This window comes from Myxocyprinus asiaticus, chromosome 14 (genome assembly GCF_019703515.2).
Source record: "Myxocyprinus asiaticus isolate MX2 ecotype Aquarium Trade chromosome 14, UBuf_Myxa_2, whole genome shotgun sequence".
Taxonomy (NCBI): Eukaryota; Metazoa; Chordata; class Actinopteri; order Cypriniformes; family Catostomidae; genus Myxocyprinus; species Myxocyprinus asiaticus.
In genome coordinates this window covers 37566222-37593716 of record NC_059357.1, presented here as the reverse complement: position 1 = coordinate 37593716, position 27495 = coordinate 37566222, and the positions used below count along the sequence as shown (strand labels likewise).

Below are 27495 nucleotides of genomic sequence, written 5' to 3'. Positions count from 1 at the left end.
TTATAACATATTTGTAGTAAAGTATTAATAATATTATTTGTATTTAAATATTACATTTATTGAAATATGTATTGAAATACGCTTAAATTTGCTAAGTATTCTTATTTTTTTTAATTAATTCCAAAGCAAATGTATACTTTACCATTTACTATTGTATAAAACTTATAAACTTAAAAAAAATAAAAAAAAATAATAATAATATTTCTCATTCATTTTAATTGAATATTTTTCATTTATGTTGAATTCATAATATGTACAATATTTAAGGATTACTCAATGGAAATGTGTCATACAAATGAAATGCATAAATCTTAATATATATATATATATATATATATATATATATATATATATATATATATATGAAGCAGATACTTGACAAACTACTTTTACAGTGTAGATATCTAATGATTTAATATTTAAGTAAATTCAATTAGAAAAATTTTGAAACATGCTTGCATTGTTGTTTATGAAATGTCTTGAACGAAGTATAAATGATGCCCTCGGGTTGGTCAATCCCACTGCCAATCACACGCCCCTCTCATTTAAATACTGTGCAGGCCCCTGATGCACTCAGATGACAGTTACCAGTGCCGAACACGCGCTCGTGCCATTGTAATAGCTATGACTTTCTACATCTCCAGCACTGTCTGAGACTCCAAAATGAAATGAATTTAACATCTGCTGGGGATTCATCCTCTTCTTTACCCTCTCCAGCGGAGATGCCTGCTTGTTACAGGGATTTATGCGGAGGAACAAGTAACTTTGCCAATATGCCCTGTTGGACATTGGTATTCTACACCGGAGAGTCCTATGGAATATAGTCCGCTTTGCCACACTTCTCAGCCGGTGAAAAATAAACTTTTCGTGTTGTGCATCATGCTGTCTCTGTGGGTGTACATGCTCTACTGCTGCGTGGGCTACTGCTCCACCACGCCGACTTTCATGCTGGATGAACGGAGCAGGAGGATGCCGCCACCCACAGCTCTCCAGAAACAGCCGGAAGAACTGGAGATGTTCCTCAAAAGCCAAACGAGGGACTTATTAAATAACGAGAGCGATGCTGACAGCAGAGGAGAAGGCTGGGAGGAGAATAAGGGCGATGTGACTTATGACGAGGACTCTGGAGTGACAAATGCCCCGAACGGGTCCGAGATAAAAAAGTTGCCCCAAGCGATTATTATCGGGGTGAAGAAGGGAGGAACGCGCGCGCTGCTGGAGTTTCTGCGACTCCATCCGGATATCCGCGCGGTGGGAGCGGAGCCGCACTTCTTTGATCGCAACTATGAGAAAGGACTCGAGTGGTACAGGTAAATTTAAATTTAAATTTAAAAAAAAAAAAAAAAAAAAACCTCAGGTGGAATCAGAGCAAACAGTGCAAACTGTTACTGATACTTACGGTTACCGCATTATTGTCAAACTCGGTAGATAATCGGATTAAGTTTCCGTTATGATCGTGGAATTTGGTGACTCACATGCGTCAATGCAGAGTAATTTATAGGCTACTATGAGAAAAAAAAAAAAAAAAGAACACTAAACAAGAGTCTTTGATTATGCATTTTATCATTGTTAATATTTTCAATATTCAATATTGGAAAAGGCATCAATACACAAAAAAAGTAACCGAAAAGAATAACAAAGGATAAGTGTGTCCAATAATGTTCATACAATATACAAAATAAAACAATACTAGAGATTATAATAAATAAAATAAATCTAAAAAAAAAAGTTGACATTTGCTGATGAAGTTTATAATGAATAAACTGAGGAATCTTTGTTGTATTGGTTTCAATTGCATATAAGACTATTAAGCTAGTAGTCTAGTGTTTATGATCAAATAAAAAGCTATTATTTCTGTTTGTTTTCTTTTAGTCAGTTTTCGTTGGCTATTAGAATGACAGTTTCAGCTGAAATTGACCCAAACTGTTTCCATGTTAATAATGTGTTGTATAAAGGAATTTTAGACCAGGAGTTTCAAACTTTTTAATAAACATGATCCCTACGCAAAGGACCCCTTTCTAAAATATAAAGACAGCTATGTATTTAGGACCCATTTACAGTATACTACAACATGTTGTATGCTAAATTAAATAATTGGCTTTTACATTATCATTGCACTAAAGCCAAAAGACAAGTTAAATAAATATTTCCAATAAGACATAAGTTGACATGAGAGATCATATCTTTCACTATTATTGTCATGTTAGATTTATAAACCTGAGGAGAAACGTTCAGTTAAATTTAGGTTTATAGAATATTTCACAGTAAACCTTTGCTCCAAAGACGTTTTACAGAGAATATAGCTTTACAAACCCCAATGATCAAGCTAAAGTTGACAAAGGTAAGAAGAAACAAAGATACAAAAGTACAATCTATTCTAGAAAGTATAGAGTATATTGAAAAGAGGTAGAGAAGAACAAAAATTCACAAAACTATATGCAAATTAGTTTTTATTTCTTATTGTTAAAAACTAGGACTCTCAATAGAATAGACAAAAGACAGTCAATCATATAATTTCTTGCCAGTCTTAAAGCGGATATAAACAGTAATGTCAAATCCATTAAATGTTACCTTTTTTTGCTTTCTCCCATTTTACACTTTTTTACAACCATTTTTTTTTCTCTGAAATTTTCCATAGACCCCCATACACCCCCCTCTGGGTCCCTAGGGGTCCCCAGACCCCAGATTGAAAACGCCTGTTCTAGACAGTTCTCATTGGTTGATAACTTATTATAAACAGAATAAAGCTGATGGGTATGGTATAGCTACTACAGAAATCAAGAGAGATAAATGGCAACTTGTTGAGTGAGAACATGTAGTCACCCACAGTTATGTTAGCCTTGTGGGAATAAAATATTTCCAGTACAGTCTGGGAAGTTTGGGAATGGTGGACTAGACCTATAGATAAAATGTTTAGGCTCAAGACAAGCATAGCCTAAATAAACAGAATGCTCTCTGCTTGTGTAACACCTCTCATAGTCAACTTTATCAATCATTGGAGGTAAGTTTGACCCTCACCCATGATTCGTGGTTTGTTTTATTCTTTTACCACACAGCTATATCATGAAACATTAGATGTGGACTGAAATGATACATGTCTTTCCATTCTGTGGTTTACATGTGATGCCAGACGTTGGACCATCAGCATTAAAGGGATAGTTCACCCAAAAATGTACATTCTCTCATCATTTACTCACCCTCATGCCATCTCAGATATGTATGACTTTCTTTCTTCTGCTAAACACAAAGACATTTTGAAGAATATGCAAGTGAATGATGGTCAGAACTTTAAAGGTTCAAAAAGCTAATTAAGCTAATAAATATGATAAGTGTGGGTGAGAAACAGATCAATATTTAAGTCTTTTTTAACTATAAATGTCCACTTTCCCTGCCACATTCTACTTCTTTTGTTTTTGTCGATTCGCATTGGCATTCTTCATGCAGATCGCCACCGACTGGGCAAGGAGGAGAATTTATAGTAAAAAAGGACTTAAATATTACTTTTTGTTTCTCAGTAGACAAAAAACGACAGCTGCTGAAAAGCAGCCCCAAATCATGATGCTCCCTCCATTGTACTTCACCGATGGGATGATGTTTTCATGTTGGTATGCGGTGTATTTTTTACGCCATTTGTAGTGCTGCATGTACTTCCCAAACAATTCAACCTTAATTTTATCAGTCCACAAAACATTTTCCCATTAGGGCTGTGGAGTGTCAAGGTCAGAGATGTTGACCAGTTCCAATGATTCCTTCAAGTCTTTAGATGTCACTTTAGGGTTCTTTTTTACCTCATTGAGCATTCTGCAGTCATCTTGGCTTGACGGCCACTTCTAGGGACAGTAGCCTCAGTACTAAATCGTCTGCATTTATAGACAGTTTGTCTAACTGTGGACAGATGAATATTTAAGCTCTTCGAAATAACTTTGTAACCCTTTCCAGCTTTATGCAAAGCAATAATTCTTGATCGTAGCTCTTCTGAGATCTCTTTTTTAACTAGGCACAGACCTTATTCACAGCAGCGGCATCTTTGATTTTTGACAGGAATGACAACGAGGCTGTGAAGGATAAATGTAAAGTCTCTTTAATGGGCTATACTGCAGTTTAAAATGTTTTTGGATCGTTCCACGAACAAAACATTGAAAAAACATATTTTCAAGAACATTGAGTGGACAAAAAAATCCAGATAACATGAGTTGTGGAAAATCAAATGTGATATAGGAGCTTTTACAGCTTTATACCGTGCATGCCATTGAAGGGATGATAAGTCTTTCCCTCACAGCCTCATTGTCATTCCCATTAAAAAGCAAAGATGCCACTACCGTGAATGAGGTCTATGGTCCACATCAGCAGATGCTTCTTGTGAATAGCAAACTCAAAATGTTTGAGTGCTTCAGTCAAAGTAGCTCTAACCCACACCTCCAGTCTTTTTTCATTAATTGGATGCCAGGTTTGCCAACTCCTGACTCTAGTTAGCTTTTGTTGATGTCATTAGCCTAGGGTTTCACATACTTTTTCCAACCTACACTGTGTAATTTGTGTGTTATTAGTTAAAACAGTAGTTTTTAATTATTTATTTATTTTTTTATTATAATTGTAGAATAAATGAAGATCAAACCAGATTTTAAGATAAATTTATACATAAATACAGGTAATTCTGAAGGGTTCACATACTTTTTCTTGCCATTTTATTTGCAATATTCATCAGACAATCAGTTAACGGACTGTGGGCATTCTGTAGGTACTATCTGAGGCTGAGTATAAGCTAGTTGTAAGTTTACTTTATTAAAGCCAGCATGGCAATTGTAAAAGGATAGATTTTAAAAAATGAGTAGATCAGTTGATGGTTGTTTAATCATGTGTACCCTGATATAAAGGTAAAATATCAGAGTCTAAATGGGGTAGTGTGTTAAAAAAATCTTCAAAGAAAGCTTAAAAAATACTAAAATACTAAGTATTTAGGGTAGCACAAACATAACAGCTTTTATTGTGCTCTACTACCTGTTACATCCATTTGCCACAAAGTGAAAATTCTAATAAAACTATGAAATTTGTTCCATATAAACTACAATCACTGTTTTTTACATACTCAAAATACTTCCCCATTCTTTTGGACCAATAAGCAGAGAAAGATGCATCGCATACATTAACTTTGTCATTGTTCACGTTGATATAGACTTTTCTGTGGAAGAATTTGAGGTCCCAGTTCCTTCACTATGACCAGCACAGTTGGAATACAATGAAGCGGCAAAGAGCAGGATGAGCCCCTTTATCCAGGGGACCCAGCAGACTAATTGTGAAGCAGAAACATGGAGAGAGGAGCATGTAGCCAGGTGGCCGAGTCTCCTGTGGAGGTATCAAGCTCTGCTGCTCTGTAAGCCCAACATAGAGGAGGCTTCCATGTGCTCCCTGCAGGAGGTGTTCAGAAAGATGACTGAGCACAGCAGGGCTTTAAAACTGTACATGCAGCTTGACTTTACACACAAAGCTTTTGAAAGAACCATAAGGCATAATGAAGTCATTGACTGTTGTTATATAGGACATTAATTTGTTGATCTTTATGATTTTGTTTGTAAATCTGAAATATTTATCCCTTAACATTTGATTTACTTTCTGATCAAATCGGATGGGAATACCATGGTATATAATGTACAGTACAGTATAGATAGATACCGTGGTACTGAATTAGCACCATATTCAAATACCATAGTATTTACATGGTACTCCCAGGAACTTCAAAGAACAATGTGGTATTACTGTGGTACATGTCCAAAAAAAAAAAAAAAAAACAGAAGTGCCATAGTACTTTTTGGTCCTTTTTGTTAGTGAATTCTCCCTGAAGTTTCACTAAACAAACTGTAAAATTATTTTATAATATTAACTTAAAATCAAAATATAATATAATCAATATTCAGTAGGTACATTGGTCAAGATTAATTAATAACTTGAGTAAAAACACAACTGCAACACAGCTATCCCTTTGAAATGACACAAAAATAGATATGTTTTGAGAAAAGGACCTGGTGAAAAGCAGAGCTTTTTATGGGATTTTTGAGACGATACTGATTTTAGAGAGGGAAAATTCACTGAATACCGATATGGTGGACGATATATTTAATTTTTGAGCTGGAATGAAAACAGACCTTTTCTATGTGGATTGTTCACCGATTTTGCACCGATATGACTATGCAAAGGTACTCAGAAGGCTGCTTTCTTAAATAAATATTTTTATCAAAGAATATTTGACATTATTATTATACATTGTCAACAAATTCTAGAAATGAACACTGAGAAAATAAAGAATAAATAAAATAAAATAAATAGATAAATAAACATCAGTACTGTTTAGTATCAGTCAAATGCTGACTATATTAATACTGCCGAGTCAAGATAAACAGATAAGCAGCGGTGTTACACCGTATTCTGCTGTACAAGTTCAGGCGAAACTTTCAATGGTGGAAAATCAGACTTCTAAATATTACATTTTATAAATGCAACGACGAATTGTTCGGTTGAAGGGGGTACCAAACTGTGAATCCTGAATAAAACAGTTTGGTGAATACATGTTTACTGATTAGCTTCCACTCAGCTGACAACAATGAAAGTAGCTATGTGATTAGCTAGTTAGCTATAAGCTCGTTGTCACGGAAATTAAAAGACAGACGTCGTTTATTTTACTTTCCAGCATTGTGTCTCACCAACTAGGTATCAACATAGCATGAAATCAACACTCATCAGACACAATCCACCACCACACCGTTGTCTGCTGAGCTGCAAAAAGATGCTCTGATGTTTTTCAGTCTGCTACATTACTTACTGCACTGACAAACTACAGACATGAGTGACATGGTTGTCAGGGACAAGGTTAATGTTATATTAGTTATATTGAAAAGGGAAAATGATGGGGTCATTGTTTATTAAGTTTCCAGTATGTGTTTCACAAACTAGTTAACTTACCGAGACACCGCTGAACTCCACCCTGTCTGCGGAGCCACCGTCAGCTCAGAGTCAGCTCTGTAAACAATGGAATTGGAGCATGTTCTGCTGGACAAACTACGCTATGAAACAAATTTCGCAATCAACACAGTTTGTGCGGACTGTTCGCATGTGGCCAAGATTTTCTCGACACATGAACAGTCCACGTCTGTGTGCATCGCCGGCACATGTGCCTGCCATTGACTGTACTAAAAGAGTAGGACAAAGCAGTCGAAGTGCATGGTCAAAAGGCAACGCAGTCGACCAGGCGCAATCCGGGACGAAGTATGTCCGGGCCTTAACAGGCAGTAGCTTGTTTGTGGATGGCAGATGCTGGCAGTAAATTGAAAATGATTCTATTGAGTGCGGTGCTAAAACAGTGAATGTCTCACAAGGAGTTGTGTGGAACCCCTGAGGTTCTGCATTATCCACAGTGAGAAAGAGCAGGCGATTAGAGTGAATTGTGTTGTTTCTTTCTTCACTTTGTATGCAAATGTGCTCAGAGGGTGAAAGTGCTTTTTAAGAAACACAGCAGGATCTCTCACAAAAAAGCCCTGGGAAGAATAATGGTAGAGTATTCTTAAAAACAAACTCGTAACTTTTCTTCTGTGTTGAAGAATAGATATTGCTGTTATGTTTGCTGATAAAACTGCAGCTAGACTTTGGGTAGGATCATAAGACACAAGCAGACTGAAGAGAATGATGGATATATTTTATGTGAAAATGCACAAAGCAAATTTTTTTTAATTATTTATAAACCATTGGCTCATCTTTTCACTGGAACATTAAACTGAATAGACAGATCTGTTCCAAAAAAACTAGTGAGCTGCCTTGCTGTCTATTGCCTACATAGGCAGCTGCCTTCTAAAGTAGGATCTTAACTCAAATGGAATAAGTGACTAATTTAGAACACTACATAGGCAGCAATTCTGTGCGTCACACTAATAGCACACCTCGCGAACTGCAGAAGAAGCTCGACAAACAATTGATTTGAATAGAGTTTGGGGTTAGCATGTTGCTAAGCTAACAAAACTATTTATTAATAAGCATAAAAAACATAGCACACACAAAGATTGGGAAAAATAGTCTATTTTTAATATGTTTGAACTATGTTTATCAATACTTATCACTATTGAATGCACTATAAGTAGCCTATAACATACCTCTCGCTATGTCCTCCATCTTGGATAGATTTTTGGATTTTGTCTCAAAGCATTTAGCTATTGTTTTCTCTGTGAAGGATATATGCGATGCCACCTTGGTATTTAGCCAAAAGAAAGTTCCTTACAAGGCCTTCGTGTCAAGAAATTGCCTATGATGCATTATATGCTGTCTACACAGGCAACTCACTAGGTTTTGGAAAAGAGCCTGTGTCTTTAGATGTAGTTTTAGCAACTAAATTCTTAAAAACATGCTTTTTAAATAAATCATCCACTCTAGTATCTGCAACATGTCATATACTTCCCAACAGAAAGATCAGTTTTCATCTGCATCTCATAGTTAAATGCTGTGTTTGGTCTAATGTAAACAAAAGTCAGGCTGATGTTTTGTGTTCATGTATAGTTGACAACCGCTCAGTTCTTTCTGAATGTTGAAGAGGAAATGGGAGTGTAACACAAAATCCAGGTGGATTACAGACTTTCAGACTAGACAAAAACTATTGTATTTTCTCTAATTCTGTCTTTGATCTGCAAACAGAAGTACTGTAAAATCACAGATTTGTAGAGCACACAGAAGACTCTGCATGAAGGAGAAAATAAAAGGCTTTCACATGTATCATAAGACGTTATACTACTGTCATAAAAGAACCCAGAGCCCCCAACCTTGTGCTTTGATGTGGGTCTGGAACGTATCCCTTAGAAACACTGTCAGATTATTTGAAGTAGCTGCATACCACCACCTCTCATACCCTACTGGGTTTTTTGAGAAAGTGACGTTCCCAGAGGAATTTCTTCCCATTGTGGCAAATATAGATTGGGTCTCTGCTCTTAAAATGACCATGATAAGCATCCATTTTGTTTGTCAACAGTTATTAATATAGTAAAGCAATAAGGTACAAATGACTGTGTTATATTGTGAATATAGTCATTTATAATGGGTGTCCAACCCTTCAGCTTTAATGATATTACAATATCAATATTAATAATGTAAATAATAATGACGTAAATAAATATTAGCAATATAGCACTGCATCAAGTGCCTTGCTACTTAAAAAAAAAAAAACATAATAAAAAATAGTAAGGATACAAATATTTCATGTAAATTTGAATTTATTAAGTAATTCATTTATTAAGTAATTTATTAGAAGATATATTTCCTTTCATGGAACTAATGTTAATAGTTGGCCGCTACGGGAGTTGCACAGGGAGACTTCTGTGAAAGAGTGCATCATTTGAAAAGTGTTTCTATTTTAAGTGTCATATTTGTGTACTAGGGATGTCAAAAGTATCGGTACTTCGGTACCAAGTCGATACTAAAATAAAAAAGATGTAATAATACCAGTGTTTCTGCAGTACAGGTAGTAATGAGCACCGACTCAATTCGGTCCCCACGCACTGTCTGACTGACACACGACTGCTTCCAAATGCTCACAAGCTTATTTGATTGCTTGCTCTGTTACTCCTTTTACATTGAATCAGACAATTAATCAAATTAACATCATGATTTATCCTAGTGTGATTATTAAATTGCAAAAGGCTGTAATTTAATTAAATAAATATACAGTTTGCATTTGCTGTGTGTTTCAAAGTGAACATGTGAAGCCACTCATAAGCTGAAAACACCACATTTTATGAGCATCATGTGCTGCGCGTGTTGTAATAGATGACAGAAGAGAGTGCACATTCACTGTGAAGCACACAGCACCTGCAGACTATAGATTTATATAATTAAATCGCATTTTGTGTTTGAATAATCACGCTGGGCCATATAATCGTCATGGTTACTGGTGTAACCTCCGTTCCCTGATGGAGGGAACAAGACGTTGTGTCGATGTAGTGACACTAGGGGTCACTCTTGGGAGCCCGAGACACCTCTGGTCTTTGATAAAAGGCCAATGAAAATTGGCGAGTGGTATTTGCATGCCACTCCCCCAGACATACGGGTATAAAAGGAGCTGGTATGCAACCACTCATTCAGGTTTTATGCTGAGGAGCTGATATAAGGTCCGGCCAGTTCAGCGGGTAGTTCAGCGATGTGGCAGGAGGGACACAACGTCTCGTTCCCTCCATCAGGGAACGGAGGTTACACCAGTAACCATGACGTTCCCTATCTGCCACTCACTCGACGTTGTGTCGATGTGACGACACTAGGGGTCCCTATACGAAACACCACAACTGGCTGAACTGTGTTACGTGAACTGGCAGTGTGTGGTGGGCAGACTGCTGTGTGCCTCATAGCCAGCACACCAGGTTGACACGTAACCTCCCCGAACGTAGTTATGAGTGTCGAACGGCCCTTTTTGGGGACAAGTCGACTACCCAAAGATAGAGACAGGCTTAACCCAGTCGTGGCCTCTTTTCCCCTTCTCTTTTTCCACTCCCTAAAAAAGAAGGGGGATTATCCCACTGGGCCGCCAGGTCTAGTCGGGGGATGTCCCTCCCAAGGGGAAGACACTGCGGAGACCACACCTCACCCAAAGAGAGGGGGGGATATTTAAGTGGAAGGATAGGTCACGCGGTCTTTCCAACCATGTGGAGAGCCTTCAAGGTAGATCCTGCCCAATGGGGGAGAAGTTACTACAAACATAGAGACTTGGGCAGAGGGGCTCTGCCCAAGGGAGACGCAGTTTGCCAGCAGGGAAACGAACTAGCGGAAGATATATATCGCATGGGATTAGCCTTACAGGGAACCGCCACATGCAGAGCACCTACCCCAGAATAGGGCTCTAAGTTAGCGCATGTACTGGCCCGGCAGCGAGTCTCTCCGAAAACTCGACTGCCACAGGGCTCGGAGGAAGTCAACCAGGGAACACAATTTGTGAACACTACTGGGAATTAATGGTGCACGTCTTCAGCTCCAAGGGAGGTGCAAGCGATACACCCGGCCAGCTATCCCGGGCTTATCCGCTTGTATTGCGTGCCACTACCTGGGACGAAACCAGTTCCACCCGGAGGTTGTATAACCTTGCACAGGTGTTGGGTGTTGCCCAGCCTGCTGCTCTGCAAATGTCTGTTAGAGAGGCACACCTGGCCAGGGCCCAGGGAGCCACTACACCCCTGGTAGAATGGGCTGGTAGCCCGACTGGGGGCAGCATGTACTAGGCGACATATGCCATAGTTATGGCATCAATGAGCCAGTGGGCGATCCTCTGCTTGGAGACAGCGCTTCCTTTCCGCTGTGCACCAAAGCAGACAAAGAGCTGCTCAGAGATTCTGAAGCTCTGCATACAATCCAAATAGATGCGTAAAGCGCGCACCAGACACAGCGACGACAGGGCTGGTTCTGCCTCCTCTTGGGGCAGCGCTTGCAGGTTCACCACCTGGTCCCTAAAGGGGTGGTGGGAACCTTGGGCACATAGCCCGGTCAGGGTCTCAGGATCATGTGAGAGTAACCTGGACAGAACTCCAGGCACGTTTTGCTGACAGAGAACGCTTGCAGGTCACCTACCCTCTTGATGGAAATGAGCGCAGTCAGGAGGGCAGTCTTCAAGGAGAGTGCCTTAAGCTCGGCTGACTGCAAAGGCTCAAAGGGGGCTCTCTGTAGACCCTGAAGAACTACAGAGGTCCGATGAGGGAACGAGGCACGGTCTGGAGGGATTCAGCCTCCTGGCACCTCTTAGGAACCTGATGATCAGGTCGTGCTTCCCTAAGGACTTACCGTCGACTATGTCGTGGTGTGCTGCTATGGCGGCAATGTACACCTTCAAGGTGGAAGGGGACAGCCTCCCTTCCAACCTCTCCTGCAGGAAGGAAAGCACTGATCTGACTGCACATCTCTGGGGGTCTTCGCATCGGGAAGGACACCACTTAGTGAACAGATGCCACTTAAAGGCATACAGGAGCCTCGTAGAGGGGGCCCTAGCCTGAGTGATTGTGTCTATCACTGCAGATGGTAGACCGCTTAGGTCTTCCACGTCCCATCCAGGGGCCAGACGTGGAGATTCCAGAGGTCTGGGCGCGGGTGCCAGATGGTGCCCCGTCCCTGAGAATGAAGGTCCCCCCTCAGGGGAATTCGCCAGGGGGGAGCTGTCGCGAGGAGCGTGAGGTCCGAGCACTACATCTGGGCGGGCCAGTAGGGTGCTACCAGGACGACCTGCTACTCGCATATTTGCGCATGCCAGGAGGCCAGCTGTGTGCCAGCGCGTCTATGCCGAGGGGGGCCTCGGTCAGGGCGTACCTGAGCGGGCAGTGGGGAGGATTCTTGGGAGGCGAACAGGTGCACCTGTGCCTGTCGAATCGACTCCAAATCAGCTGGACCACCTGAGGGTGGAGTCTCCACTCTCCCCTGAGGGTAACCTGTCGTGACAGCGAGTCCGCTGTAGTGTTGAGGTTGCCCAGGATGTGAGTGGCTTGCAGCGACTTGAAGTGCTGCTGACTCCAGAGGAGGAGACGGCGGGCAAGTTGTGACATACAACGAGAGCGCAAACTGCCTTGGCAGTTGACATATGCTCCCGTTGTCGTGTTGTCTGTCTGAACTAACACATGCTTGCCCTGGATCAACGGCCGAAACCTCCGCAGGGCGAGCAGAATTGCCAACAACTCGAGGCAGCTGATGTGCCAATGCAGTCGCGGACCCGTCCAGAGGCCGGCGGCTGCGTGCCCGTTGCAAACAGCGCCCCAGCCCGTTTGAGGCGTCTGTCGTGACCATGACGTGCCTGGGGACCAGTTCTAGAGGAACACCTGCCCATAGAAAGGAAAGATCAGTCCAAGGGCTGAAAAGACGGTGACAGACCGGCGTGATGACCACGCGACGTGTCCCGTGGCGCCATGCCCATCGCGGGACTCGAGTCTGGAGCCAGTGCTGAAGCGACCTCATATGCATCAACCCGAGTGGGGTGGCCACTGCCGAGGATGCCATATGCCCCAGGAGCCTCTGAAAAAGTTTCAGTGGAACCACTGTTTTCTGTTTGAACGCCTTCAAACAGGCCAGCACCGACTTTTTGCGTCAGCATCTTGAACAGGAGTCTGTGTAAAGCCTAGTTCAGAACTCACAGGTCCAAGATTGGCCTCAACCCACCGCCTTTTTTCGGTACGATGAAGTAGGGGCTGAAAAACCCCTTCTTCATCTCGGCTGGAGGGACAGGTTCTATCGCGCCCTTCCGTAGGAGGGTAGCGATCTCCACGCAAGGTAGCAGCGTTTTCGTCTTTCACCAAGGTGAAGTGGACACCGCTGAACCTGGGCGGACACCCGGTGAAGTGAATCGCGCAGCCAAGTCCGACGGTCCGGACCAGCCCTCGCGACGGATTGGAAAGTGCAAGCCATGCGTCCAAGTTCCGCGCAAGGGGGACCAAAGGGACAACGTCATCGGACGTACCGGCAGGTGGGGCCTCGTGGCGGGGCGGAGCTTGAGGTGCCACACCACGTCGTGGCCGTGCTGTGTCTAAGGACATCGAAGCACTTACCTGGCTCCTTGTGTCCACCCCCGGAACAGCCTGGGACGGGGGAGGAAGAGGCCTGTCCTCGTGACCCGTGGAGACTGTCACATCGGGGGTGGATTTGTGCCACAGCTGGGCGCTCAGGGGCAGGAGACCGCCGCTGGAGCGCCAAACCTGCCAAATAGAGTGGTGGACGGTGGTCGTGATGATGGCCGTGCACACCGGATACGTGACCCAGGGAACAAGGAAACCGCTCTTGCTGAGCTCTTGAGTACTGCAGCCACTTGGGCATGCAGCAAAATAAATGCAAAAGGTAACAAAAAGATGGAGATCTGCTTACCAGCTCCAGAGCAGCGGGTTTCGTTGTCCCTGGGTCGCCCGTCTCAAGAAGCCTTTTCACGGGTTCTGGGTGGCCACGAGACGGGTGGCGTCTGCTTCCTGTGGTGGGCTCCATGCGGGGGCCAGGCTGAAGGGGCGGGCTGCGGTGGAGCCGGTGCAGTCACTGCAGGGGCACGCCCTTGGCGATGAGTAGATGGGGTGCGGGATCTTGAGCTGCGCCGGGGCAGGAAATGCTGGCTAGCATCCATCTACTACTCTACCATCGAAAACTGCTGGGCAAAGTGGGAAATGGGGGCAGCAAGGAATCGTGTCTTGTCGGCCTCACCCATCTCGACCAGGTTGAGCCAAAGGTGGCGCTCTTGGACCACTAGTGTGGCCATCATCCGCCCGAGAGACAGCGCCGAGCCGAGCGCAGTTCCTGCATCAATCCCGGGGCGGAACTACCCTCGTGCAGTTCCTTTAGCGCCTTGGCGGACTTGCAGGAGAGCCATGGCGTGCAGGGTGGAGGCGGCTTGTCCAGCGGCACCATAGGCCTTGGCCGTCAGTGACAACGTAACCCTACAGGCCTTGGACGGGCGCTTTGGGCACCCGCGCCAGGTGGCGGTGCTCTGCGGCCATAGGTGCACCACGAGTGCCTTTATCCAACAGGGGTTTGCCGAATAGCCCTTGGCCGCCCCACCATCGAGGGTAGTGAGGGCGGGGAAGCTGAAAAGGTCAGGACCGGGCAGTAAAAAGTGCCTCCCGCGACCTTGTCAGTTCTTCATGCACTTCCGGGAAGAAAGGAACAGGGGCGGGGCGTGGCTTTGAGTGGCGCCGCAAGCCCAGGAACCAATCACCGAGCCGCGAGGGTTCAGGGAATAGCAGTGAGTTCCACTCTAGCCGACGCTCGCGGCTGCCCGGGAAAGCATGTCGTCATCTCCGCGTCAGCCTGTGACTGGGCAATCGACCCCGAAGGGAGGAGCCCAGCTGAGGCTTCCGACTGGACAAGCCCGCTCTCCAATGCTGTGCTCGAGAGCTCATCACTTTTGCGGGCTCCGAATAAGAGGTCAAACTCACCGTGAGACGAGCCGGCAGACTCATCCGGAAGCCCGATCGGGGCAGACGAGCGTGCTGGGGAATGGGAGGTCCGCAGGGGGATACCCTCGCTTTCTTACGAAGGTGAGCCGCGACCGCAACGTTGCCATGGACATATTCTCGTAATGAGAACATGACCATCCACGAACGCTGTCTCCGCGTGAACAGTGCCCAGACACGAAAGACAGTAATCGTGACCATCAGAAGTCGAGAGATAACGAGCGCAACCAGGAATAACACACAATCGGGAAAAGCATCTTTAAAAAGACGCATCTTTTAAAAAGACGTTCTGTGTGTGCCGCTCTTTTAGAGAAATATACTCTTTTAGAGAAATATACTCTTTTATTTCTGCCGAAACGCCCAGGGGCATTCTCTGCAGTGCACTAGTGCACAGGGGGGAGAAGTCGCTGAAATGCACTGTCAGATCCAGCAGAGGTGAATGAACAGTAGTATTCAGCTCAGTGAGCATGACCGTTCGGCTCTGAAGAGAAAATCTGAATGAGTGGTTGCATACCAGCTCCTTTTATACCCGTATGTCTGGGGGAGTGGCATCCAAATACCACTCGCCAATTTTCATTGGCCTTTTATCAAAGACCAGAGGTGTCTCGGGCTCCCAAGAGTGACCCCTAGTGTCACTACATCGACACAACGTCGAGTGAGTGACAGATAGGGAACAACCGTTTATACGGAGGTGTAATGCTACCATCAAAAACACAGAAACATGAAAGCCTTCTCTTCAAAATAAGTTAAATTTAAAATAAAAGCTTGACGCGTGAACTTGAAATCATGACAGTAATATATTATTACTGTATAGTAAAATGTAATATTTACTGTAATAATAATAATAATATTATTATTATTATTATTATTATTATTATATTTAAGCAATATCTCTGTGATACTGTGATGCTCTGTTACAAAAATAAGACCAATGTTGTGTTTTAGATTATATGAGGATTTTTGAAGTTTTTTTAATTCATTCGATTAGACACCATTTTGATGATTAAATTTAATTAAACTTTAAAACATGGATTGGAAAACACAGAATTTGTGGGAAAAAAATAAAACAGAAATAAGAAAAAATAAAATTGATTTCATAGGGTCCTGCTTAAAAAAAAAAAGAAGCACTTCAAGGAAACGTGCAATTGTTTTAATTTATTGTTTACATTGATATTTAACTTGTTAAATAGACTAAAGGAGTGTGTTCAATAGCATATTACATATGTTTTTGTATCGAGAATCGTGAAATTTTACTGGTAATAGTAGAGACTGCTGAAATTTTGGTATTGTGACAACCCTGTGGTGTACAAACATCTGATAAACATCTTTAAAGGGGTCATGACATGAGGAATCAAATTTTCCTTGATCTTTTGACATAAGAGGTCTTTGTACTATAAAAACATACTGCAAGTTTCAGAACTGAAAACTTCCTCCTTATTAGAAAAAGAGCATTTATTTAAACCAAGCTGCACAAACGGCTAATTTGGAATTTGTGGAACTTGTGACGTCTGCATATGCAACGCCTATTTTTCCGTCATTATAACCTTGGCACTGCCCAGTGGTTATCAGTCAGTCACACACACACAGGTGAAGAGGAAAGAGAGCCTGTCATGGGAGATTCATCCTAAGTGGACTTACACAGGACACCTTCATGTGCCTGTCTGGAATAAAATGTTTTTCTACTTAAATATGCGCAGACAGATGTCTTTGACCGCTTGATACATATCTCAGGCTGCTTTTAAAAGACGTGGGGTCAAGTTACATCTCTGAAGAGGAGAAGTTCTCTGTCATTCAGCTGAGCACAAACGTGTAATGGACGCATTCTTTCGTCCATCTGTGTTATTTAGTTGTTGGTGTATGAATACATGATGGAATGATACTGGATGTGGATGTGTCTTCAGCATATTTTAGAGTGGATTGTATGTTCTGCTCATATCATACTAGTCATAATACGATTCAGGCTTTGCAAAGGAACTGTTATTGAAGGATGTGGCAGTTAAAACACTAGGACGTGATTGCAAAAACCGTGAGTAAACGGGTTCATTCATGAATATTTCATATGCCATGACTGTGTGATAGTTTATGGTAGGGATGGCACCAATCCGATAACTGGATTGGTATCGGGTCCGATACTGATGTTTTTACCCGGATCAGATATCGGTCCGACGAGCCTGATCCAAATCCGATACCGCATGTTGGTCATTGACGTTACTATCAAGCTCAAAGAATGACATAAATAACCTTCAAATCACCATTAAAGTAGTCCATATAACTCGTGTTTTTATTCAGGCCTTACAGTCATCTAAAAGCTTTGTGAATTGCAAAAGGCTGCATTCAATAATAAATATACAGTCAGTATGCACAGCTAAGTAGTCTCTGGCACCACGCTTTACTGAACGAGCGCCGCTCTGCTGACACACACACATAAACACATGCAGAGGCTCGTGATGCGCTGCTCAGCGCAATATGTGGTCGCTCCAAACAAACTCAGATGTAGATGATTGATAGTTCGGTCCACCTATAACATGCATTGAGAACAGCACCGGACAAGCATTTTACCAGATGTTGAATGAGAAGCATATTACACTACTGTGAATTAGCCTACAAACAAATACTCAAACACAGACTTCCTGGAGCGCTCAGCACCGGACTTTCAAAATAAAAGCGTTAAGAATTACAACTGAAATGTATTACCAATGTATAGTAAAATGATTATTATTATTATTATTATTATTATTATTATTAATAATAATAATAATAATAATAAATATTTTATTACTATTATTATTATTATTATAAATTACAATAAAATTACTGTGTGACCAGATAGGCTGGTTTGAGTATTTCTGTAACTGCTGATCTCCTCGGATTTTCAAAACAACAGTCTCCAGAATTTACTCCGAATTGTGCCAAAAACAACAAAAAAAAACATCCAGTGAGTGGCAGTTCTGTGGACGGAAATGCCTTGTTAATGAGAGAGGTCAATAGAGAATGGCCAGACTGGTTTGAACTGACAATGTCTATGGTAACTCAGATAACTGCTCTGTACAATTGTGGTGAGAAAACAGCATCTCAGAATGCTATTCTGAGATGTGGGTTGGCACAGTTTTGGCGGCACGAGGGCGACCTACACAATAGTAGGCAGGTGGTTTTTATGTTGTGGCTAATCGGTGTATATTATCAAACATATAATGTGTTTTTTAGATTTTTATAATGATCGATTATGATAGATAAGATACGATCGCGAATGTGCTTGCCGGCTATGCTCGCCGCCATATTTTCGTTGCAATGCAAGATGGGATTCTGAGTTTGTATTGTCATAGGAGCATACAAAAGGAGGAGCATAGAAGGTTCTAAAAACCTAGCATGTCCACTCTCCCAGCCCCATCAGTGGTTTTGATGGAGGGAATGGGAGAAGGCTTGAGTGGACTGACTAGTTTATATATTCTTTGACATCAGAAAACATGGCCACAGCACTGCATCAAAACAGTGCGCTCCGATGTAACGGCTTTATACTTCTTATTGAGTGATTGTTTGAAAGATTGTAACATATAAAAATAAAGATATTGTGATGTTGAAGAGACTATTTGAGCAGCAGGTTCATTATGACAACCGCTTCAGTCATTTTGACAACCGATTTAGCTGGTAAACAGCAGCATGAATGCAGATCACACCGGTTTGATCGTACGCTTCTGAGACCAGCCTAGTGTAATCACACTGGTTTGATCGTACATGCGAAAGGGTTAACAGTTGTGCTTGAGTGCTGGATGTGCATTATGTGTAAACACTGACATTTAGATTTATTATGTTTTGGTGCTTATTCATTTTCTTCGGATTGAGTTTCAAAAATGGCTCTATTTGAGGGGCTGCATGATGTTAGCCAATCATAACAGTGGCCGTTTACACTGAAGTTTAAAGGAGGCGCTTAGGCCAAAACCGAGCGTTTCAGACAGAGGGCCAGAGACAGGGTGCAAAATTATCATATATTATAAATTATGACTGTTTTAAGGCAAAAAAAAAAAAAAATAAACTTAACTAACATTATCAGTGGACCTCAGGGAAGATAATAAAGCCATAAAAAAAGAGCATTACACAACCACTTTAAAAGAGTGGATTTACATACTAGAGCTGAAGACATCTGCTGAAGGTTGTTCTTACATGCTACAGAAAATGTTTTAGCAAAGTACTGCAGATAAGCAAACACCTTATAAATGACATCTTCCAGATGAAAACACTTATATCACATAGACATACAGTAGGTGTGCTATTGGGGCTGCATTTAAAATTCACTGAACAATAACTACATTTTCGTAAACAAACAGGAACTCATTAAACAGTGTTGTAGCTGCTGAAAAGTGCTTTTCTATGACAAACATCTTCTCAGCATCTCAAACTGTCCTGAGGGAACATCAAACAGCGAAACTCACACAGACTTTAAAGGCATAAACATGAGCCTTTGAAGGTGCTACCTGATAGCAGATAATGTAAACACAGGTTTACTGAAAGCTCTTCAAAAACATACTTTAGTGTAGACACAGCTTACTTCTCTCTAGACAAAACACAAGTTAATAACAGCCATCTAACACAGCAGGCTCTCTAATTTAACCCTGTGATAGTGTACTTTATTTCTCTGCCTGTCCAAGAGGGAATCTGCATCTGAAACTGGCCGGTAAAATACATTTTAGCTTGCTAAAATGCCCATTTATAAATAGTATTTGTTACGGTACAGTATTAGTGGTGCCTGCTTTTCAAAACCCATAACCCTAAGGCCAGAAACATCCTTCACGCAGATGCGAGTGCTTGGCATTGCCATTGCTCGTTCCGGTTGAACATGCTTAACATGCGTTCTTGCATTACTGTGGCGGTAACAAACATTCTAACTAGTGTGTAACTTAGCTGATGTTCACCTGATCATTTGCTTCATTGTCTGTGCTGATGTAAGTTGTAATATTATGCTTATGTTGTGGATATAGCTGATTAATCTCATAAATATATGATGCATTTGAGTGAGGTAATTAACCCTTTAAAGTTCAATGTAGCTACTATGACTGGATCATTTGAAAAAAATATTTCTAGATTGTTCCTTCTTAAAAAATAAATAAAAAAAACTGGTTAGTGCATTGTTAATATCCTGCAGTATAATTTTTCTCATCATGTTTTTGTCAGCAGTATGTTCACTGTAAAAAAATGTCTAATTTTAATGGTAAAAAATGTTAATTGAATAACGAGTATTACCTGTAAAATATACAGTAAAAATGTGTAATATATTTTAAAAGACCATACAGTAGTTTTTACAATAAAATGTTAAAAAGTATGATTTTCCTGTATAATTAATGGTAAAAATTTGCATTATGTTTAACAAGAGAGTAAATGTACTTTTTACAGTAAATTATTGTTAAAATTACAGTAAAAAACAATAATCAGCATTCCCACAATTCCCTGCATGACCCATCATATTTCATTATATGTTGTGGGAATAGTTATGTTTCTTCTTATTTTTAATATCAGTTACATACATTGTGTTTTATATTTAATGTAGTTTAGTTAATGTTTACTGCATTATTTAAATTTCACATGTGTTATCCTTATGGTGTTTAACAACTGAGCACTGTCTCTACATGTTTATTAGTCATTGCTCCTGGAAGAGCCACTATTGATGAACTTCATGTCATCATGTGCCCTTCTGTAATTACTACAGTGATTAACAATATCTTATAAAGTAAAAAGCAGATTTTTACAGTTTCAGAAGGTTAATATCATGTTTATGATTTTTTTCTGTACATTTTTTTTTTACAGTGCCAGCGTGGTCATGTAAATTACAACAGTTTTAAACTGTAAAATTTACAGGTTGTTCTGTAAAGTTGTTAACACAATTATTCTGGCAACCACAGCTGCCAATTTTGTGTGTGTGTGTGTGTGTGTGTGTGTGTGTGTGTGTGTGTGTGTGTGTGTGTGTGTGTGTGTGTGTGTGTGTGTGTAAAAACAACAGGATTTTTTTCTACAGTGTTGTGATTAAACCATTTGATAATAATTGTCATGATGCATCTTTTTCATCTCGTCTTCTTTATCATTGACAAAATAAAAGAACCCTTAGTCATTTAGAGATTAACACTGGATGAATGATACCTCAAAACCTTTTTCTTGCCGTACCTTCCCTGACAGCATTTCTGCCTTGCTTTTATACAAGACACCATGTAGGTGTCTGTCTGCTTGCATGAAAAATGCATGCAGCTCTGATGCAGGTCTGTTTTGCTGGGGACCATGTGGATGGTTTGATCAGTTGTATTGTGCTTTCCCTCTGGGCCACTGCAAAAGGCTTACAAGGCTTTGCTTGTATATCTAAGGGACTGCAAGTGTAATTGCAGAGATACAGTGGTGCCCCTCTCTCCCCACATGCATCCCTCTCTCTCATTAGGTTTATTTTTTTTTCACATCCCATATTATTGATATGGGTCCAGGGAGAAATAACGAGAGAGAGCTTTCTTATAGTATATAAGATGCACCACATGCTTTTTTATTGTGGTAGGTGGTTAATGAGCTTGGCCCACTACAACCCCCTTGACAGTCTTAGCTCTCATCCCCAGTCTCCTCAATACACTAAGGAACCAAAGCTGCTTTCTTCTCCTCTCCCCTTTTGCTCCTACAAACCCTTTCGCCCCTCCCCTCTCCTTTCCAGTAATTGCCTAGATATTATCTATTAAACTTTGTCTTGTAGGAGAGGTTAAGACAACATTCTTCACCAAGTAATGTCTATATATATATATATATATATATATATATATATATAAATACCTCATTTGAAGGCGTAATCTTTGCGGCAACGTTTCTTTTCCTACACTCAGCCTCACAGCTAATTTTATTTTGAAACATCTGTCACTGTCAAAACTCTCAAGCAAACTATAAATAATGGCTTTGAATAAATAATTTGTTATTTCAGGCAGAATACTGGACAGGCTTGTTCAAACTGTGTAGTATATAAACATAAATCTTGTTTGAGAGTTTAAAAGAGTCATATTATATGTTTTTTTTATTTATATAATTTTTCCCTAAGGTCCACTTAGTAAAGTTTTTATGTGCCAAAAACAGTCATAATTTTGCCTTTTATGATTGTTGTCTACAGTAAATGTGTTTATTTATTTATTTATTTATTTATTTTGTTGCACTGCCTACAAGACTTGTGAAATGTGAAATGAGTATCAGTGCTTTGCTGAACTTGTTTGCAAGCTGTGGTTTCTTCTCAGGTAAAATAGCGTTTTTAACTCTCTCTCATCCTTCAATAACAGCCTGCCTTGCATTGTGACAGATACACAAAACAATATGTGCATAAACGTGCCTTTCAAATGGTTAAGATCAGACTGAAAAGGCCAACTCTGGTTTTTAGGACTACTGTAAAAGTACAGTATATATATCTAGGCATGTAAATATAAGTGTTCATGTGCTCAAGTGTCCAAATATATTCATCGGTCTGACGGTAAATTGCAGAAGTTCAGATTAAGCTGTTTTTGAAGCTTTGTTTCAATAAATTGTTTTTTTTTTTTCAATGGGGAGGAGGTTGAATTCTATAAAGTTTTCGTAGAACAATGTACTATTTTATCTCAAAAGATCAAGGCAAGTTTAATTCCTCATGATATGACTCCAAGAAATTACTTGGTGATTTTAGGTTTGACTGTAAATGATAGCATTGATGGCATTTTCCATACACTGAAGTATCTGGAGATTGTCCTCTTGTGACCAATCTGTTTACCTTTTCTGATACCGCATTGGCCCTGAGTTTGTTCCCACCATTATGTGCATTATTGCAAGTGTTTGGCCTTGTGTAAACCCCATTTGACATACTTAGCCATTCCCCCCTTGCTAGCTAAAGTTTAAAGGCTAATTTGCCAAATATAGCAGCTGGCCTGAAACTGCTGAATCCGTTATCGCTGAAGAGAAATCTAATCTTCATACATATGCACAAACCTAGCTGAAACAAAACATTGGGGAAAAGGGAGAATGTTGTATTGTTTATGTAACAATAATAAACAATAAGTAAACTTTTGTGTGAAACAGCTTGTATTCTGTATTGAGTGAGAGCATTGATGTAGCAGAGAAGGATTATTTCAGGAGGAGAGTAAGGTTTCTGTAGTGAATGACAGGTTTTCTAAATGTTTCTAAATACAGCTAATTTTTGGTACTTGCCATTTCAGTCAAATTAATTTATGTATATCAGCAACCATTTGATGCATGTTGAAAGTTTTACACTGTGAAAATAGCTTGTATTTGACCAAAATTTTAATAATATGTATTATGGTGTCAAAAAAAAAAAGTTCCTCAAGAAATATGTATGAATGAACCTGGCATCGTCCGTGTTTCCTCTTCTTTCCGACAACAAAGAACTTGAATGCAACATTCTCGTAATTACCACTTCAGAAGTGGGAAGTAGGATAATTCCAATAGCACTTGAAGGCAGCATAAGTCACTATAACTCAACCACAGATTGGTTCCTGTGTCTGTTGCCGTCTGTAATTTCTCGAATTTAGTGATGGTTGGTTATGGATCTGGCAGGTCATCCCCGTCTACCTGGATCAGGTAGGGGACAAGGGGAGGGAAACAATAATAACAAAAAATAAGGTATCTACACCCTGTAACAGGGATCGTACCAAAAAAAACAAAACAATTATAATATTTAAAAGAGAGGAAAAGGCCAACACGGAGCGGCAGTGGGAGAGAGAGAGGAGAGAGAGAGAGAAAAAAACAACTTACTCACCGGTTCTCCGATACGCCGTAGCCTGTTCCTCGGCCACTCCCCCACCCCTTTTGGTGGACAGAAGGGGTCTCCCCCGCCCCTGGCAGAGGTCCTCCTGCTCCAGGCGGTCGGCCAGGAGCCCTTCCCCGCTCGCGGTTGGCGGTCTCAGACCCCGCCGCATTTCAGCAGGCTGGTTGGGGTCTCCTCCGCCCTGACCATTCCAGGTGGTTGGTTAGGAGCCCCTCATCCCCTCACAGTCGGCGGCCATTCCTCCGCTCTCAGGCCGCGGCTGCTCCATTGGGGTGGATGGTAGTGGCGAGGACTCTACTACGGCGCATCCCTCCTCCTTCCCGGATATCGGCACCAGTGTAACACATTCAATGGAAAGGAGGCGGCGAGAACTGGCTTGATAATATAAATAATAGTTTAATATACGAAACTGAACCAAAAAGACAAACACACACACAGGTGCCAGACAGCTGTCCGTAACTCTCTCTCTCTGTAGCACTGCCGTCTCCGGTCGGCCTTATCCCTCTCGGGCTTAATCAGCCTAATTCGGGGCCGGGTGTGCGGAATCACGACCCGGCCCCACCCTCCGCCCTGCCACACTAATATTTCGTTGGACTGCCTTTAGCTATGATTACGGCGCGCATTCATCGTGGCATTGTTTTAACAACCTTATGCAACGTCACAAAATTTATTTCCATCCACAGTTGCATTCATTTTTGGCCAAGATCTTGTATTGATGACGGGAGAGCCAAACCACTCTGTAAAGTCTTCTCCAGCATATCCCAAAGACTTTGAGTGGGGTTAAGGTCAGGACCCTGTGGTGGCCAATTTATGTGTGAAAATGATTCCTCATGCTCCCTGAACCACTCTTTCACAATTTGAGCCCGATGAATTGTTGTCCTGGAATATGCCTGTGCTGTCAGGGAAGAAAAAATCCATTGATGGGATAATCTGGTCATTCAGTACATTCAGTCAGCTGACTTATTGCTGCATAACGTTGCCAAGCCTAGACCTGACCAGATGAAGCAACCCCATATCATAACACTGCTTCCAGAGGCTTGTAGAGTGGGCACTATTCATGATGGGTGTAGCACTGATGCGCCCATCGCTTTGGAATAGGGTAAATCTGGACTCATCATACAGTGCATCATGGCAGTGGGCAGTTGCTGCAGAGCTCTTTTTGTGTGCTTTGCCGCGATTATCTGATTGGTGGATTTTCCCCATCAGAATCAAGGATAGTGTAGTTGTTCACCAGGAATTACGCTACTAAACTTTTTTTTTTTTTTCTTAAATGAAGCTGAAATAACTCTGACTGATGTTTTCAGCGGAAGCATATACCATCGATTAACAATCTCAATGTAGGTCTGCCTTTAAAGGTTTACAAGTTATCGTTAAAAATTAATTCCCGCATGGAATTTTTACTTCCAGAACCAGACTGTTGAGCCTTATTGTAGCAACCCATAAACATTGTAAATACAACTTTACCAGTGGACTGATAAAAACCTGTGCATCCCGATTCTATGCAAATTGCATTAAGCCAATCTGATTGAAGCTTGAAGTCTTGAAAGTGCTCTTGTTCTTGTGGCTCAACTGCTAGGTTGTGTTTCTAATAACGCCAAGGACGTGGGTTTGATTTCCAGGGAACAAACATATTGATAAAATATCTACCTTGAATACACTGTAAGTCACTTTGGATGAAAGCATCTTCCAAATGCACACATTTCTTTGCCATTTTGTGCATAGGTGTGCTGTCTGAGACTGAGAATATGCTCTTTGAGACAGGGAACAGCTTTGAGAGCTTTGTTAGGACAACAGAAAAAGACTGTGTGTATGAACCATGATCATCCTGCTGTTTTTCATATCAGAGTGTCTATCAGAATGTGTTTTAAGTATGAATCTTCCTTTGATACTTACCCTCCCCGTGCCTCTCTGCTCCTAGGGAACTAATGCCAAAGACTTTGGAGGGTCAGCTGACCATGGAGAAGACACCGAGCTACTTTGTAACCAAGGAGGTTCCAGGTCGGATATATGCCATGTCCAAGGACACCAAGCTGATAGTTGTGGTTAGAGACCCCGTAACCCGGGCGATTTCAGACTACACGCAGACCCGGTCAAAGAAACCCGACATCCCCTCCTTTGAGAGCTTGACTTTTAAGAACATCTCAGCAAACCTAATAGACACCTCCTGGAGCGCGGTCCAGATCGGCATGTATGCCAGACATCTGGAGCGATGGCTGCAGTTCTTCCCCATGAGCCAGTTCTTGTTTGTGAGTGGGGAGCGACTGATCAGCGACCCCGCGGGGGAGATGGCCCGTGTACAGCACTTCCTGGACCTGAGGAGGGTGGTCTCGCACAAACACTTCCACTTTAACCCTGCCAAGGGCTTCCCCTGCCTCAAAAGGCCTGAAAGCAACAGCAAACCGCACTGCCTCGGCAAAACGAAAGGTCGAACACACCCAAACATTGATCCGGATGTGATTCAAAGATTGAGAGACTTCTACAAGCCATTTAACAAAAAGTTCTACCATATAACAGGTCATGATTTTGGTTGGGATTAAGATTTTACACAGTTGAACACATTTTTTTTGGAAGATAATTAATTGTAAAAAAAATATAGAAGTCTATTTTATCATAATTTATTTAAGAGTAATATACTCACTCCGCTGCCTATCTGTTGTTGTACAAACTGTAAGTTTCTACTTTATACATTCCAGTCGAATCTGTAAGCTTGATATTTAATAAGCTTGATAATTTGTATTTTCAAACGGGAAGCACTGTTTGACAGAGGAAAAAAGCACAATGAAACTAATTACGGGTATATGATAAGTCTCTTCATCCTGCACAGGGAAAATATTCTGATCATTTCTCAATTCAGTTGCACAACAGGCCCTAATTTCTATTTTAATAAACATTTTCTTTCATCTGTTTCACAAGGATACCAACATGCCATCATTCATTTTCTTTACTGACCTCAGAGTTTAAAAGATTCAGTATTTAGTCTCGGCTGTTTGAAAGCCACTTCTGAAGGATCAATATGCTCAAAGCTATACAACAATATGGTAGAAAAATAGTCTTGCACTGATTTTTAGGACACCAGCTGTATGTTTAACATAATTTACGTAAATATACTTCAGCATTACGCACAAAGGAGGGAATTCACTAATAATGAATTGAAAGTTTGTGCTGAAAGGTATGTGCATGGTGCAATTCCACATCTTGATTTAATTTAAATACACATGGTGCAACGCTATACCAGCGCAAATAATTACTGGTTAAACTTTCACCCCAGTAACTGTATTACAGCAGTGCCCAATACTTTGGGTCCATATTTGTATTTTGGGGGAGTGAATACATCGTTGTTATTGTAGTTCTTGTTAAAAGACTAGAATAGAAATGGAGACAATGCTTTCACATGTTCTTTTGTAATGCTGATACACAGACAAGCACAAACATCTCTGTTTATATTTTGACCTCATATTACAGTAAGACCTTTTATAAAACCTTAATATTTTAAAATCTGAGGGCTTTTTCAGTATGAATATAATAGGGACAATTTCAGTTAACTCAATTCATAACTCAATTCAAAGAATAGTTAAAATGGAAAGTGGGACTTCTCATCATATACATTTGTCATACATAAATGTTTGTTTTATTTGACCCTTATTGTATCAGCCTCAGTTGTTGTCTGCCACTTGTTTTTATAATTCATCTGAAAAATGTGTACAAAATTAATGTATTAACTTTAGTTTTTTTACAAACTGCAAACCAAACAGTTTTGGCAGGGGCACGAAACACTGAGTTTTTCTGTGCCGTGATGAAATAAATATATTTTTACCGGAG

At 41.1% G+C, this 27495-nt stretch overlaps 1 protein-coding gene across 1 annotated transcript; it reads left to right on the top strand.

Annotated features, from left to right (window-relative positions):
• Positions 1–492: 492 nt before the first annotated feature.
• On the top strand, positions 493–27495 carry LOC127451707 (heparan sulfate glucosamine 3-O-sulfotransferase 3B1-like). Its single transcript, XM_051716598.1, has 2 exons — positions 493–1310; positions 25595–27495. The coding sequence occupies exons 1-2, from the start codon at positions 814–816 to the stop codon at positions 26211–26213; spliced, it is 1116 nt and encodes a 371-aa protein (XP_051572558.1). The 5' UTR covers positions 493–813; the 3' UTR covers positions 26214–27495.